The 15,904-nt window shown below is 39.4% G+C and overlaps 1 protein-coding gene across 1 annotated transcript; it reads left to right on the top strand.

The window, feature by feature from the left end:
• Positions 1 to 635: 635 nt before the first annotated feature.
• elovl5 (ELOVL fatty acid elongase 5) lies at positions 636 to 15,283 on the top strand. Its single transcript, XM_084075370.1, has 8 exons — positions 636 to 725; positions 3,100 to 3,164; positions 3,538 to 3,725; positions 7,640 to 7,717; positions 9,253 to 9,424; positions 12,019 to 12,143; positions 13,330 to 13,467; positions 13,593 to 15,283. Exons 2-8 carry the CDS (start codon positions 3,107 to 3,109, stop codon positions 13,716 to 13,718), a joined length of 885 nt encoding a protein of 294 aa, XP_083931496.1. The 5' UTR covers positions 636 to 725; positions 3,100 to 3,106; the 3' UTR covers positions 13,719 to 15,283.
• Positions 15,284 to 15,904: the final 621 nt, after the last annotated feature.

Raw genomic sequence — 15,904 nt, 5'->3', positions numbered from 1 at the left:
AGTTCTCTCTAACGCTCTGCCAGCCGCTCTGCTATGCTCATAGACCGAAAATTCCTCTGACGTGCGAGGTCTCCGTCTTGAGTAAAAAATAAACAAAATGACTTAGCTACTCACCAAAATAAGGACGGTTTTGTGTTGATGAAAGTCTATTCTCCAGAGTGGGAAGCCTCTATACACTAATAATCTACACTCTAATACACTTTTTGGGCAGAAAATAAAATATGTCCGGCAGATGGAAATTATTTTATTTACTCCACTGCGCCCTCTACAGATATGTTCAATATAAATCACCATTGACCAGATCTGTAGAGGGCGCAGTGGAGTAAATACAATAATTTCCGTCTGGCGGACATATTTTATTTTCTGCCCAAAAAGTGTATTATACAGAGAAGGTGGGGTGCTGAGAGGCTTCCCACCCTGGAGAATAGACTTTCGACAACACAAAATATTCTTTCTTTCGGTGAGTAGTGAAATGGTTTTGTTTATTTTTTATTAAAGACGGAGGCCTCGCATGGCAGTCTATGAGCAGAGCAGGGCGGCTGGCAGGGCGTTAGAGAGAGAACTCACTAACGCACTGGACCATGGCTAGTGTTCCTCCCACTACTGGCCAGGGGACGTGCGTGTTCCTCCCACTACTGTACTACATTTTCCACCGAGCGACAAGGCTGCACATTGTGCAGAGAGACCGGCCAGCCAAGGTTATTATACAGTCATTCTCCCAAAAGGTAGGTTACAGTTTTTGGTCTGCGCTGCTGGATTCCTAGATTTGAATTGAAACATGGAGTGTTTTTTTTGGTGTATTTTTTTTACGTGGATTAATGATCGCATTTATACTATAATAGACGTCAGGGTTTATGCTTTTTTTGTAGCCTACAGCGTCGTCAAAGCGAACAGTTGGGGTGATGCTGCCTGAATCGTTGACCTTCTACTGTACTCTAGCCTGGATGCGAACGTAAAGCGACACTGAGTGTATATATAGGCTACAATGTGTTTCTTCTCTCGTGGTTGAACTTAACAGAATGGGGACTATTGTAATATATCCTCCATCTTCAGTACCACTGCGTATTGCACTCAATCTTGAGATCAGACTGCGCTACGGGGAGCTGTAAAGTAGCCTATCATTTATTTGCTTTGTAATATATATTCGACTGATCGGTCTTTTGCACCCAAACTAGTGAAAAAAGACTACTTTCTTCTTAACTCATAACTTTATTAATGCTATTCTTACTGGATGTGCAGTGCAGTTCGAGATTGTGGTCGAAGTTTCTCCAGAATTAATTATTGAACGTCTTCTGACTGATGCCATGCAGGCTACAGTAGGTATAGGGACCTACAGCTACCAGGTTACTGATTCATCTCTAGGCTATACATGTATATTCATGTATAGTCTATGTTATCCTAACCTAAGATGTGAGACTCATGAGAAACTACAATGAGGAGTAGCCTACTACAGTAGTCTATACTGTATCAAGTGATTGGTTGATTGTATTTGATTAAAATACAATGCACAGATATATTGTACCTAATTTATCAGGATATAGCAATAAAGTGACATGACTTATTTCCATTGCAGTCCTGTTATTTCCCTTGCGTTCTGTGCAAAGCGCAAACTACAGATGATGCATTGCACTTTTGGAGAGATGCAGGCTTTTGTTTCTTGCTAAGCACATTTTGTCTCTAGGACATGCACCCTGCAGCTAAACAAATGACACTGTTAACATGCTATTGGATTGTGGCTCATCATATAGGTTAGCTACTAATGAGGGCTCCCAGCCTCCCAGATTATGATGTTTGAGCATCATGCTTCAGTTATAACTGACATGATCAGAATAAGCCTCACTTCCTCCTGTGTAATGGCCATTTGCTGACACAGCTATTAGTAAAAGGCAATTTGAAGCATAAACCATAATGGTTAAATCCATGCTTACAAGATTTTTTTCCACCATAGCATTAATTAATCATATCAACTTACTAATAGTGAATGCCTACTTATGTAATACCTACAAGGTAATTACTCAGAATATGTGGTATGCTATGTAGGATATGTATTCTTTTGTCAGCACTGTATGTTCAAGTGCTATACTCTGAATATGCTATAGCATAGTATTTAGATTAGTTATCTATAACATATTTTATTGATCAGAATAAGATACATTAATAGGTATATATTGTATGCATTCCATATAGTCTCTGATGAGCCCATCCAATTGTGTCAATCATATTCTAATGCCATTAGGCTATCACATTTCTGACTTTAGAGTCCAGGATCATAACCTCGGTATGTTAGACCTGTATCAAAGTTATGTATTAAGAGAAACATGCATAGAACCTGGCTTGGGCCAAAATAACTGTGTACTCTACAGTCTAAATTAGATATCCAAGTCAGAATACATTTCTTTTACTGTCTGTTAATGTCCAAAATGTGTCTTAACAGGTGGCTTTGATCACTGACAATCAAGTATATATGGTTACAGCTACTGTACCAAGTGCTGTACATACTAACACACGATACAAGGACAGCAGTGCAACGAAGGAGGCAATAAACATGATAAATAGCCGACCATGAATATCAGTCAAATAGGTGTTTAAATTTCATATAATGGATTTGAATGCAACTGCAGCTCTAGAGTGAAGTGTTGTGGGCCAAGTGGTGTATTCTAATTCTATGGAATGACGTACAATGAATGTACTTGTAATAATACCTGAGGCTGTACAGAATAGTGCCAGTGACTCAGGATTGAGTTGTTGAGTTGTTGTGTTAGATGTGATGCTACAACACTCAACGGTTTACTTCCTCCTCATGGCATTTATTTAAGGGATAAGGGTTTTATTGAGGTCATAATTTACAGAGGATGGGGACGGGAAGGGTTGGCCGAGCTCAAACTATTTCAAACTCTGCTTTGACTTATTTGTCCTTTTACTTTGGTGTGACTAATTTTGACTGAAGGGGCTTGATTAGTGATCAATAAGCTTTAAGCTATCATCCTTTTAATATAGACCCACTATTTATGATCTTACAATGTTATGCAATGAATCTATGTCACATAATCCACATTATGGAATAGACACATCACCATTCCTTATTTGTTGTCTTTTTAGGTGATAAATGGAGACGTTTAACCACAAATTAAACACCCATATTGAGTCATGGATGGGTCCAAGAGGTAAGGTCTTTGCAAAGCAAGAATCATGTTGTATTATATAAATTATTGTGTGCTATTGAAAGAAAGTCTGCATCATCCGTAAAGCGGAAGGTCCATCTTCACATGGAGAATGGTCTGGAATGCACAGGAATGCTGCTAGGATGTATTTTTTTTTTCATTGCTAACATAACCTTTCTAGATGTTAAACAAACATGCCCCGGTATTTACTGATATGTTTCACTATTCACTTCCAATTCAGTCTGCATTTACCAGTATGTGGTACTTATGTGCCTGTTCTCAACTTTGTGCTATTTCACAAGAGAGCAGTAAATATATAGCGAGGACTCAGAATCACAAGTGGGCCAATGTACTGTGTTGTTTCAACTTGTTTCAGATCAACGGGTGAAGGGATGGCTGCTTCTAGACAACTATCCCCCAACCGTTGCACTGACAGTAATGTACCTTCTGATCGTATGGATGGGGCCCAAGTACATGAAAAACAGACAACCGGTCTCCTGCAGAGGTCTCATGGTGGTCTACAACATCGGCCTCACTCTCTTGTCCTTCTACATGTTCTATGAGGTAGGGACAGTTTATGGTGACCATATTATGTCCTGGTTTGTCTGGGATTGTCCATGTTTAAAGCGTTATGTCCTGCGAACTGACAAACATCAATAAAACACTAAAATGTCCTGGTTTTCAACATTCACTACCAAATTGTCCAAATAGATGTTTATCATGTACTGCCCCACTCTTTACTACCTAACCACCATCCATGGTGTGCAAAGATGCAGTGTTATAATTGTACCCCATCCTGATGAATGGTATGGTAGAAGTATGGTAGAAGTGCATAAACATTTAACAACTTAAATCGTATATACTTAGTTGATTGGGTCTGCACTTGACCCCCTTAACTTTCAACTCTCTTCACCAAAAATAGCAGATCTACAAGCTCTGTTATTTGGGCCGTATGTTCACCTATTATGATATGCCCATGAATAGGGACGCTACAGTTCATGTGGTTAAGGGTCCTCCTGGTTTAGGGCTTTGAAATTATGGCCACCCTAGGTAGGTAGGCCACTTTTGCACTGGTATACTGTCTGAGGCAGTCCAGAGGAAGCACTGCAATGCTACACTGCAGGAGGAAATAATTAGAAAGGTCCCTGTATGGCTGCATATTCACTGGAAATATACTTGGTAAGTTGCAGTCATTGCTCCATGTGTTTTCGTTTAGTATTGACACATTTTCATTCTCAGCAGTGGCTACTGGCGTCATGCACTGAAAGACGCATAAGACACAATGCTATTTGGGTGCTAGATAGGGACACAGCTGGACTCTGACGGGATCATTGTTTCAACAATCAGATCCCTCATACTTTCTCACAGACACCAGCACAGCCCTCTTTTGTTTTCTCAAAAACTGCCGCTTTAGGAAGTAAAAAAAACAAACGGCTGAAAATACCTTGTTTATTGTTCTCTGCTATATCCAGTGATGAAACTCTACTCTTAGAGTAATTGATCATTCTTTGAGACTCTCAGTGAAATTGTTTCAATGGAATAATGTTTATTTATTGTAGGAATGTGATTGTCCATTGGCTCCACCCGTGGTGACCCTAGAACAATATATGTTCTATTTGCCAATTAACCCCTTAAAGCCCTACATACTTCATTGTACGACGAGTAGCTAAAACAACCGATCAACATGCTCACAACGTGTCACATTGCAACGCATTGTGAGATTCTAGATCTGCTATTTTTTCTAATTTAAAAATAAATTGAATTATAAAATGAATAAATTCATTGACATTTTTGGAAATGTTTTTTTTTCACGTTTTTAACATTTCTGCCCATAATGACATGCCCAGAATAGGGACGCCAGGCTGAAAGTGGTTAACAACATCCAGGTTACATGCAATGGTTGCAGGTTTTTCATGCACCTGGCTGTAAATATAAAGTATTGCTTCTGTACAATCCTCCCTGTCCAGCTCCCTGTCTTTCTGTCTGCATTGCGTAAGCCCTCAAACGCCTAGCTTGGCTCATGCAGCGTGATTCATTAAACCTTGTACTCTGACGTGAGCCCAGCCATAGACGGGTGAACTTTTGGCACTCTAAAACCAGTGCCATCTGAGTTCAACCAAAGAGCATGGCAGTTATTTTCTTGTCAACTTTCCAGATCACAGTTCTTTTTAATCTTCTAATAGCTGTGATTAAAACTGTAGTATAGCCTACTTTACGACAGGATAACGCATGCAAATGTTCTTTTGGTGCAGTGTGTGCAGACTTGCCAATGTATAATGTATACATGATGGTCAGAAAATAAGATGCTCTCCAGTCAGTGTATGTTAATATTGATGATGAAAGTATTCTGGCTCTTTAACCACTTAAGCCCTATATTTATACTTTGTCATATAACGAATATAAAAAAAACACGTTGCAACGCATTGTGAGCTTGTAGATCAACTGTTTTCGCAATGAATAAATACATTATTTTAAAACCTAACCTTGGATTGTCAATCTTGGTCCTGGCATCAAGATCATAGGCTTTACGCTTAAAATGTGCAGGAAATATTTAACGTTTCCGTTTACAAAAACTAGCTATACCAGTTATAATGAATTTGACTGGTTCTCACGCCACAGCACTGAATAATGATCCCCCATATGAAAGCTTAGAGCTGCACTGTCTGTTCTGTTCGGATTACTTTGATTACTGCTTTGATTCTGGCACACTTGCACATGGACAACTAGGCCGTACACTACAGTACTCTACCTACTTGTACTCATTCATATATTCATTGTTGATAGACTGTACAGTGTATTCGTCCAATGATCCAGATACTCACTGTTAATAATAGCCTGTTGACATATCCATTCATATATTATTTGGAGATAGCTGCATATTCATTCATATATATTCACTGTTAATAGACAGTACATTTATACTATTTATTGATAGACATTATGTTAGCGCAATTCATTCAGAGGCCGAGTGCAGATGTCTAGTGTCAAATCAATCTAACCATCTACTCTATTTTATTTGTATCTTTTATTTGATCTCTGCCCGGCTGGAAAGCCGGGAGGCAGAGATTATGTTTTCACCCCGTCTCTCTGTCTGTTTTAGAGCCAGACCGATATGTCAGTCTGGCCTATATATCAGTCATTATTTGACTTGTTTGACGACTTCGGTATGTCGTCTCAATTTTTAACCAATTTCAAACTGGTGTCCCTATTTTGGGCATGTCATAAGTGAGTCAGTGAGGATCCCCCACCGTGAGGACATATCGCCTTCGTCTTACTCCTCCCATTCAACCTTCGGCGCTGATAAGCGCCGCCCCAGCCCGTAGGAATCGCTAGCACAGTGACAAAGATTGCCCTACCTGTAGAGACCCAGCTGGACAGTAAGAGGGTGGAGACTTGACTGCTGAGTTTTGGTCATTTTATTTCGGTGCTCAACGAAGAAACTGTTAGGGAAGCATAAAATACACAACATAAATCAATCAATACATCAAATAGCACCATAATACATTTGCATTTCCCAAGCTACATCGCTTATACAATAGCTTACACATTAGAAAAAGACATGAAAATAAACCTCAGACAATACTAAGTTCAACAATAAGATCAGAAATCGACGTGAACAATACACCAAGTTTAACAAACAATAAAAAGACAGTCACCTTGTTCCCCTTCCAGCTAGGTGCTAATTTTGCATGACTGTGGCATGTCCATCATGTTCCAACGGAAAATACAAAAACCATTAAAACCATATTTCAACCAAACCCTGCATTGTAGATTGGCAGTAAATGATCAAGCAAACTCACAATGTCCTTTATATTAGTCCGTCCTTCCTTGACCATCCTTCCAGGTCCATTAGACAAACATTTTCTGTGCAATCCTTGATGCCCTTCTACTACAGAGGCCCTTTTATGGTTTGCTGCTTGCCTGCCAGGCACCTTCAGCCCCATACTGAGCATCAGCACCAGGTGAACTTCATTAGATTAATCATTGCACAATCTGAGGCTGAAGAGTTCCTGTAGGTAGGAAGCCCTTCAAAATAAATCTCAAAGAACAATTGGGCAGGAAATCTTCTACAAAAACACCACCACGGGTCTGTTACACTGCCCGCCCGGCTAACCTCCCCCAAACATGGATAAGCGGCAGATTTGAACCCCTATGTATTTTCCCTGGATTACTTTTTGCTACTACTCGTCCAGATTTTGTCAAAAACGTACACAAATCTCTATCAAGAGTTATGTGATATCTCTGGTGTTATGTGATAAACCCTGCAGCTTTCCTTTCACAGCCCTGGCCAGTAGGCAGAGACATGTGCCCCTTTCTAGTTGCTCATTGTTTACTATTTGTCTGCGTATTTGTTTGACTTCATGAAATGAATGTAAACAGCCACATTTTCATGCAATTGATGTGTGCATAATAGTTACGATGTGTTATGTGAGATTATTGATTATTATACCCATTTATCTTTGTAATTCTTCCTCCAGCTTGCAGCTACAGCGTGGTTCGGGGGCTACAACTTCTACTGTCAGGATACACACAGTGCTCCAGAAGCAGATAACAAGGCAAGACAAGACATGTTTTATCATTTTCATTCTGGATATTAAGTATCTTTAACCCATTAACCCACTATTCAAAAATAGCAGATACACAAGCTCACAGCGCACCACTTCGTGCCGTGCTGCGAGCTTGTACATCTGCTATTTTCTTACTAAATTGTTTCTATATCTTGAAAGTGTTTGAAAATTCTTCAATCATTTTGAATTACGAAAAGGTTTGAGAACTACTGATTTAGAAGGCATTTGTAGAATCGGCCTCAGGTCTTAATGGGTTAAAGCACATTTCAGAATACAATTCTTAATTCTTTTCCTTTCCTAATGTCATAGTACAACGCTTGCTACTATTAATCACCTGCGTGATTGTTATTTTTTTGTACAGTATACTGTTTCTTTCTCATCAGCATTTTTCAAATCTATCCGTCTCATTTATGTGAGTCTGCACCTGGAAATCCTTGTAGAAGTATCATTGTCATCACAATGACTCTGTTCAATGTCCCTCATGGGCACTGGTTGTCTTGGGGGGAACACAGGGCTCACAGTAGAATTGTGCACAGCTTTGCAGTGATAAACAAAACAAGTTTGATCAGTGTGTTCTTGCCATAGACAGGGAATTGCTTTAATGTTACATCAAGGCATTAGTCCCATGTGACCTCTTGTTATTTTGGACATGGGCTGAATATGACACATGGGAGGAGATGCTCTTTGTCCTGGTTATTATTAATTTACTTAACCCATTAAGGCCTGAGTCCGATTCTTCAAGTTTTCTAAATCCTAACAGATTTTTGAAAAAAATATCAAACATTTTTTTTTACGACTTTTCAAAAAATAGCAGATCTACAAGCTCGTAGCGCGGCACTCGGTGCCGCGCTATGAGCTTGTATATCTGCCATTTTTGAATAGCCAAAGAAACCTAAAGTGACACAGATGCGTTCCAGGTCTAAATGGGTTGAGTGTTGATATGCATACTGTATGTCCACCCGTATAAGAAGAAGTATCACTGTATATTTGCACGTACATGAAATTTGTCCTCTGCATTTACCCATCCTATAACATCTAGGAGCAGTGAGCGCCTTTCTACGGCGCTCAGGGAGCAATTAGGGGTTAAGAGTCTTGCTCAGGGACACATATCGTCACATTGCTGTCCTGGCCTGGAATCGTACCTGGGACAACCAGGGCCTCTGGGCCTCTTCCCAAGCGGGCTCACTAACCACTCAGCCGCATTGCTGATAGACTCTACATATATTCATTCACATATTCATTGGCGATATATTCATAGCGATAGTGATATTCAGATCCAGTGCAGAGGGCCAGCAGCTCAGTATTTAGCCTACTTATATCCTCTTTTTTTTTTTACCGTTGTTTGGTTCTTGACTCTTTACACTTACTGTACTTCTCACTGCTGTTACCGCTATGACATCTGAATTTCCCCCTGGGGATCAATAAACCGACTGATGTTGTATTGTGTCAAGCATACACTTTTGTTCTTTAGTGTTTATTAATTACAAAATGTTGATTCTTATTTTTCTGCTTTTCCCTCTTAGATCGCCAATGTTCTATGGTGGTATTACTTCTCCAAACTCATTGAGTTTATGGACACGTTTTTCTTCATACTACGAAAGAATAATCACCAGATCACGTTTCTACACATCTACCACCATGCCAGCATGCTGAACATCTGGTGGTTTGTTATGAACTGGGTACCCTGTGGCCATTGTGAGTGCTTTAACGCTACTTTACCCTCCAGTAACTCAAATCGCTCAACCACATGTGCCGTTTAGCCTCACAGTAAGCTAAATAATTTAGCTCCACTAACAGTACAAGTCATTGGGCCTTAACCACGTAAACCCTATATAGCACTTTGTCGTACAACAAAGCCAAAATAACCATCTTACAAGCTATAATGTCATGCCCCAAAAACACTCGAGGGTGTGCTTTACCTACATTATTGGCACTTCAGTGATGCTTGCGGAACTCGGCTCCGCCTCGTTCCTGACCGCATCACTGGCGTGCCAATAATGACGGTAAAGCACACCCTCTCGTGTAATATTGCTTAATTGTCTATTCACAGCTTCGGTCATACAATATCGTATATTAAAATTGCCTAATGGGCAGGCGGATGCACTGATGTCAGGCAGAAACACAAAGCATTCCCTAACAACTCAAATTTGCACATGTGATGGGGCTCGCACATTTCTAGAGGGTGCGTCGGGCGGACATCACAAACTTAAAATGCACTGATGTCACAGTTGGTTGGTGGACAACAGCCACTGATGTCAGACACAAACAGAAACCGTGGCCTAACAACGAAGCCCGTTGTCGAGGTGCACTGTGTCCCTTTTATGCCCAAATTTGGAGTTCCGTGCTAGCCATATCCAAATATGGAGTCCAGGCGCGACTATATCATCAGTACTATGATGACATCATATTGATGACATCAGAGTACTCCATATACTGTATGTGCCTTTGATGGTCGATCGGTGGACAACATGCACTGATGCGAGACACAAACAGAAACCTTTGACTGGACTCTGGGTGAACCCTGGCCGCTCTGACTGAAAAGCCAGGTTATCCGAGTGTCTGAACATTGGTGACATGCAGGAAGTCATCGCAAAATGTAATGGTCACAACATGTTTGGTAATCTAGACAGTATTTTTCAACACGCATCTAACATAATAGTCAATACTCGTATTTCATATGGGATTAATTAGTGTTCATTGGAATTAATTTCAAAGATGAAAATGGCAACGTTAGTTAACAAGCATCTACTCTGACCTGTCGTAAATTTAAAGCTGATATCAAATTCTATTAAACCCTATAATTTGACCAGAGTCCCACAGGGCTATATACTAGCCCACCTAATTTTATTCCCTCTCCACTAAATATCTTAAAATAGTTCATCGACAAGCTCACAACGTTTCACATTGCGACGCAGTGTGAGCCTGTAGACCTGCTATTTTCGCCAAATGTACACCCCAGAATAGGGATGATGAGGTTCATGTGGTTCAAATGAACTTTATTTTAGGACACAAACTGACAATTGCTATGTACACTACGCAATGTTCAGAGGTCAGAGATATAACTGTTTGCTTTAAAGGGACACTATCAGCCTTTTAGAGTGCATTTCAGTTAATAGACCCTTTTCACAGCAGAACATTTGACGGGTAAACACAGCTTTAGGTAATAACATGAATTGTGGGTGTAGTTCATTTAAGTCCTACTGTGTGTCAGCATGGACAGCTCCAACACGTAAATGAAACATACCCAAACCACAATTAAGCCTTCACCTGCATTTACGCGTCAAATGTCTACTGTGCAAAGTTTCCATTGTTGATGGAGACACCACAGTATAATATATACCATTCAAATTTACAGAGAAACGTTCTGTCTGTGTCGGCTTTTGCCTGCCACATCCTGTGATGCACCGATTTTCTTGACATCGGGCATGTCCATGTCCATATTGAGGAATATAAGCACCGCGTTATCAGCCTTGCTGGGGTTATTGCGTTGACAAAACATCACAAATGCCCAGTCTATATACATTTGCATATTTGGGGCCATGCATGTCAGGAACGATGTAAGTTGTTCCATTTATACTGCTATGTGGCACAAATGTTATGCAAAGCCAATCAGTTAAGCCAACGGGTCGGGTTAGCCAATCAGGGGCTTATACTGGCTCAGCGGCACAAACGTGACGTGACGCGAGGCACCTCTCACGTCTCTCCATTTGGCTCTGCACACCTTACGTTACATGAGACATACACGGCAGGTTTGAGACCGAACAGTCGGACGCTGAGTTATGCCAGTGACAAATTTTGTGTGACACACACACACACACACACACACACACACACACACACACACACACACACACACACACACACACACACACACACACACACACACACACACACACACACACACACACACACACAGATTCCATGAATTATAGTATATCCATATAGTTATTACAGCATGTATTAAGAAATACATACTGGTATTGACTGAAATACAAGAATAATTGTATTATAGACATAAATTCCCGTTTTCAAATACCACCACTCTATTAATTGATTTCACATGGAATCTCCTTATGAAATGGTAGCCCATTAAAGAAGCCCACAATACAAGTGAAGATCCTGCTCTTTTCCACATTACATTTCCACAGAGGGTGTGTGTGTGTGTGGGGGGGGGGGGGGTGCTGGTGAATAGGCCCTGATTTTGATTTTGTTCCATTGATTTGTTTTACCTTCTCTATTGCTCAACAAAAAGGCTACTTTTCATTGACTGTAACTATCCACTTCAACAGCGTACTTTGGTGCCTCCCTGAACAGCTTTATACATGTGGTCATGTATTCTTACTATGGCCTGTCAGCCGTCCCAGCCCTGAGGCCTTACCTCTGGTGGAAGAGGTACATCACGCAGTTACAGCTGGTGAGTTACTCCTTCAACATTGCACGGTGTTATGATGTAGAACAGTTATTCTTAACCTGTGGGCCTGTGAGGAAGTGGGCCCCCGAATTATTGGCAAAACACTACGATATTATTGATAATATAACATTAATATAAAATAATGTACAACAAAAAGATGTCATTGTATTTTTTCTTTGTGGTGGAAATCCAACTATCTTCAAACTAGAGAATTCGGTAGAGTTGACTTCCACACAATTCAAATAAGACCGGTAGAGAATACCCAACTTAGAGACAAGACTCCAGGACACACTTCCCAAGGCAATACCACCAGATACCTAGATCCATAAGTAAGGCGATAGCCCCGATCTGCAGGCAAACACCAACTTACAAACAGGAATAAGCCACACTCTCTCTAGCGTAACAAAGCTCCTCCTCAATCTAACAGCAAACGAATAACATTGGCTGACTGAGCTACGCACAGTTGTAGTATTGGCTAGAGGTATTATATTTCTAGCTGAGGTATTTTGCATCTCTATGTGTCTTCTTCGTACAGATAATAACATAAGATAATAACATCACATCCTAACTGTAGATTTTTGTATTTCTTTGTGCTGTCTTTGTTCATAGTTTAGCATGAACCAATTTTCCAACTTTAGATATAATTGACATTTCTTAGTGCTGTCTCTGTCCAGGTCCTGTTCTATAGTTATCTATTAAACACTATTCAAACTATGGCTGGCTTATCTTGTGACTGTTAGGTTCAATATCTTACAATTATGAAAATGTGTCATCAAAAGTCTTTGACGGATGCGTAAAATCTTGAGTGTTCATTTATCCACCTGTAACTCTGGGAGTATACAAATGTTCCTTTCTTTTTACTGTAGAGTAGACGTGTATAATTTAAGGAACCAAGGACAAGGTCCGCACATTCTCTACATGTGCTCAATAAAGATATCATTTAATAGGCAACATTTCGGTCAAGGTGTATGTCTGAAGAAGGTCCTTGACCAAAGTGTTACCTATTAAATAGTATCTTTATTGAGCAAGTGCAGAGTGTGGATGATTCCATTAATGATAAACAAAAAAAGTATTGATATGAAGTAACGTATGAAAGACTGAGAGTCTTTGTCCTGTGTTGGCTTTGCTGTTTTGATATCTCTCTCTCTCTCTCTCTCTCTCTCTCTCTCTCTCTCTCCCCCCTCCACAGACTCAGTTCTTCATGACTATGTCCCAGACACTGTTAGCAGTGGTATGGCCAATTTGTAGTTTCCCCAGGGGCTGGCTGTATTTCCAAACATTTTACGTTGTCACACTCATTATCCTTTTCGCTAACTTCTACACCCAGGTGAGTTTTCTTTCTTTCTTTCGTTTCTTCTCATATTTGTATTTAATAGTGAATTTCGATGGTATCGAAATCCACAGAAAGAACATCAGCGTCTCTCTCTCTCCTCTCTCTCTCCCCCTCCACAGGCCTACAAGAAACACGACGCGTCTCTTAAGAAGCATCAGAATGGCTCTTTTGCATCAGTAAATGGACATGCAAATGGAACATCAGCAGTGGAAAACAATGCACAAAGGAAACTGAGGGTGGATTGACACATGAAAAACCGCGCCAAATTCTTATTATTGTAGAATAGCTATACTGTAATGCTGCTAGGAGTGAAATGTATCTTCTTATACAAGACATGTCTTAGAATAGCCTCTAGAATATTTGACTTGGGCCAAAAAAAGCCATAGCTTCATTCTGTATATCTACAGACTCCTGTGTTATTTTGCACACATTACCAGTCATGGTATTTTAATCAAAATGTGCTTTGATAGAGGGACAGACAGGAATAATGTTGTATGGTTAATCACATGCAACATGACATTTGGCCCTAGTAGAGGATTCACTCAAAATCTGCACAGAAAGTCCAAAGATCCAACCTCCAGTGAGCTGGAAGGTAAACCTACAGGTCCCATCATGCTATGTGACCATGTTTTGAGCAACACAGAAAGTGATGAGAATAACAAACAAGTGCTTAATCATGTTTTTTAATATGCAACCTTTGCCTGCATATTGTGTCATTATGGGTCCATCTTGCCTGACCTGGTTCTTAATATATTTGTTGCTCCCATCTATGTAGTTACACTGTAAAATCCTCAGTGTTCATTTAACCAAAATGGATCCGTGAGGGTCCATTTGGTTGCATTTGTACACACTCTGAGTTACAAATAGATAAATGTATTAATTGGAATTTTACCATGTATAGTGCAATCAAATGTAATTGATTGGTTATATAACAGTGATTTTATTTTTCTGTAAACCATATTACCACTGAGCTGTAGATGTTTTTTAATTTTGAATTTTGAATTTTCTCAGACCATGATTCAGACTAGCAGCTTTTCGTTTTGTTTTGGGATCCAGTCTTGCTGGGTGTAGAGCTAGGGACCATAGCCTGGCTTGAGGCGAGTCTCTACACTAGCTGAAGAAACGCTGGTTTAGAACTAAGGTGGAGTTGTATGAGAACTGTAGCCTACACTGAATTAATCAAATCTCCATGTTAAAGAGCCCATTTCTCATCATGTGGCAGTGTATTTATTGCATAAAGCTAATTTTAAATCATTTAATTTAAAATATATGACATAAGACTAAGCCCATAGCACTGCAGTGATACTACTTACTGATAAAATGCTAAGTATCATCTTTATCCAGTGATTACGTCATACAGTTTAGAGAGAAATGCTAATTAATGTAGTGCAGTAAAATGCATGATGCAAGCTTCTGATATTCATGCCAGGTATCAAATAGTTCTTTATATTCTAGAGTCATTATGCAAATAGGGTGCCTTTTGGACATACATTAGTAGCTTGGTGTCCAGTTTTTATGTTTTAACCCTCTATAAGAAATATGTTTGCTTCCAGAAAAGCGCAATGGTCGAACTCAGGCACTTGAATACTGAATTTTTGACACATTAACATAATCATTATTGACACTAACGTATGTCAGACCTGTTACCAACACATACTGTACAATATTTTGAAAGTGATTCAAGTCATGTTAATTGAGAAATGCACCTTTTCCCACAATCGCATTATGCCCTATTTCACTATATTAATTATATTAATTTGGAAAACTATTTAATACGATGTATTTTTACAATAAAAGCATTTGTGTTAAAGTGTTGCTTTTCCTTTAGAAAATACAGTTATTTAGATATTGTCCCCTTTTTTATATTGGTCTCATCATCCTCCATAAAATTCATTGTTGACATAAGTATGTTATTATCAACATATATCAACACTGTATACGATAGCAGTAACAGCGGTGACAGGACAAAATTAATGAGCAATTGTGGAAAATGAAAAACTCTTACAATAATATATTTATATTTTTTTATAATGTTATTTTAATAAAGGCCAGAGACTAGTAATAAGCAACTTATGAATTGCTCTCTGTAATCTTAACCCAATCTTTATCACCCTTTATTAATTATGCTTTCCAGGAGCTACTAATTCCTTCAAATAAGCATTGTTTTATGAAGATTTTCCCCATTTCAAGTCGATAAAGTGTAGTGGTGGTACAAATGTACAAATGTTTTTTGAATAACTAACATAACACAGTAGTAGGCAAGCTACAGAATATAAAAAAAATCTGTATCACCTTAGAAATTAGATCATATGAATTGCACATCTTGACCTGTTGTACTTGCAGTAAGTTTCAAGTTCACTTTCACTTTCTGTTACTTTGTTGAGTAATAATTAACGGTTTGTCATCCCTGTTACCGGGCATGTTTACACAG

This window comes from Gymnoscopelus microlampas (assembly GCF_963454915.1).
Source record: "Gymnoscopelus microlampas genome assembly, chromosome: 13".
NCBI lineage: Eukaryota > Metazoa > Chordata > Actinopteri > Myctophiformes > Myctophidae > Gymnoscopelus > Gymnoscopelus microlampas.
The sequence above is the reverse complement of the archived record's forward strand: the minus strand, read 5'-3'. Positions and strand labels throughout refer to the sequence as shown.

Excerpts from the sequence above, each read along its gene's own strand:
- elovl5 (XM_084075370.1), top strand. The coding sequence starts at position 3,107 with ATGGAGACGTTTAACCACAAATTAAACACCCATATTGAGTCATGGATG. Across the intron at positions 9,425-12,018 it reads CTGGGTACCCTGTGGCCATT|CGTACTTTGGTGCCTCCCTG; the intron begins GTGAGTGCTTTA and ends CCACTTCAACAG. Across the intron at positions 12,144-13,329 it reads ACATCACGCAGTTACAGCTG|ACTCAGTTCTTCATGACTAT; the intron begins GTGAGTTACTCC and ends CCCCCTCCACAG.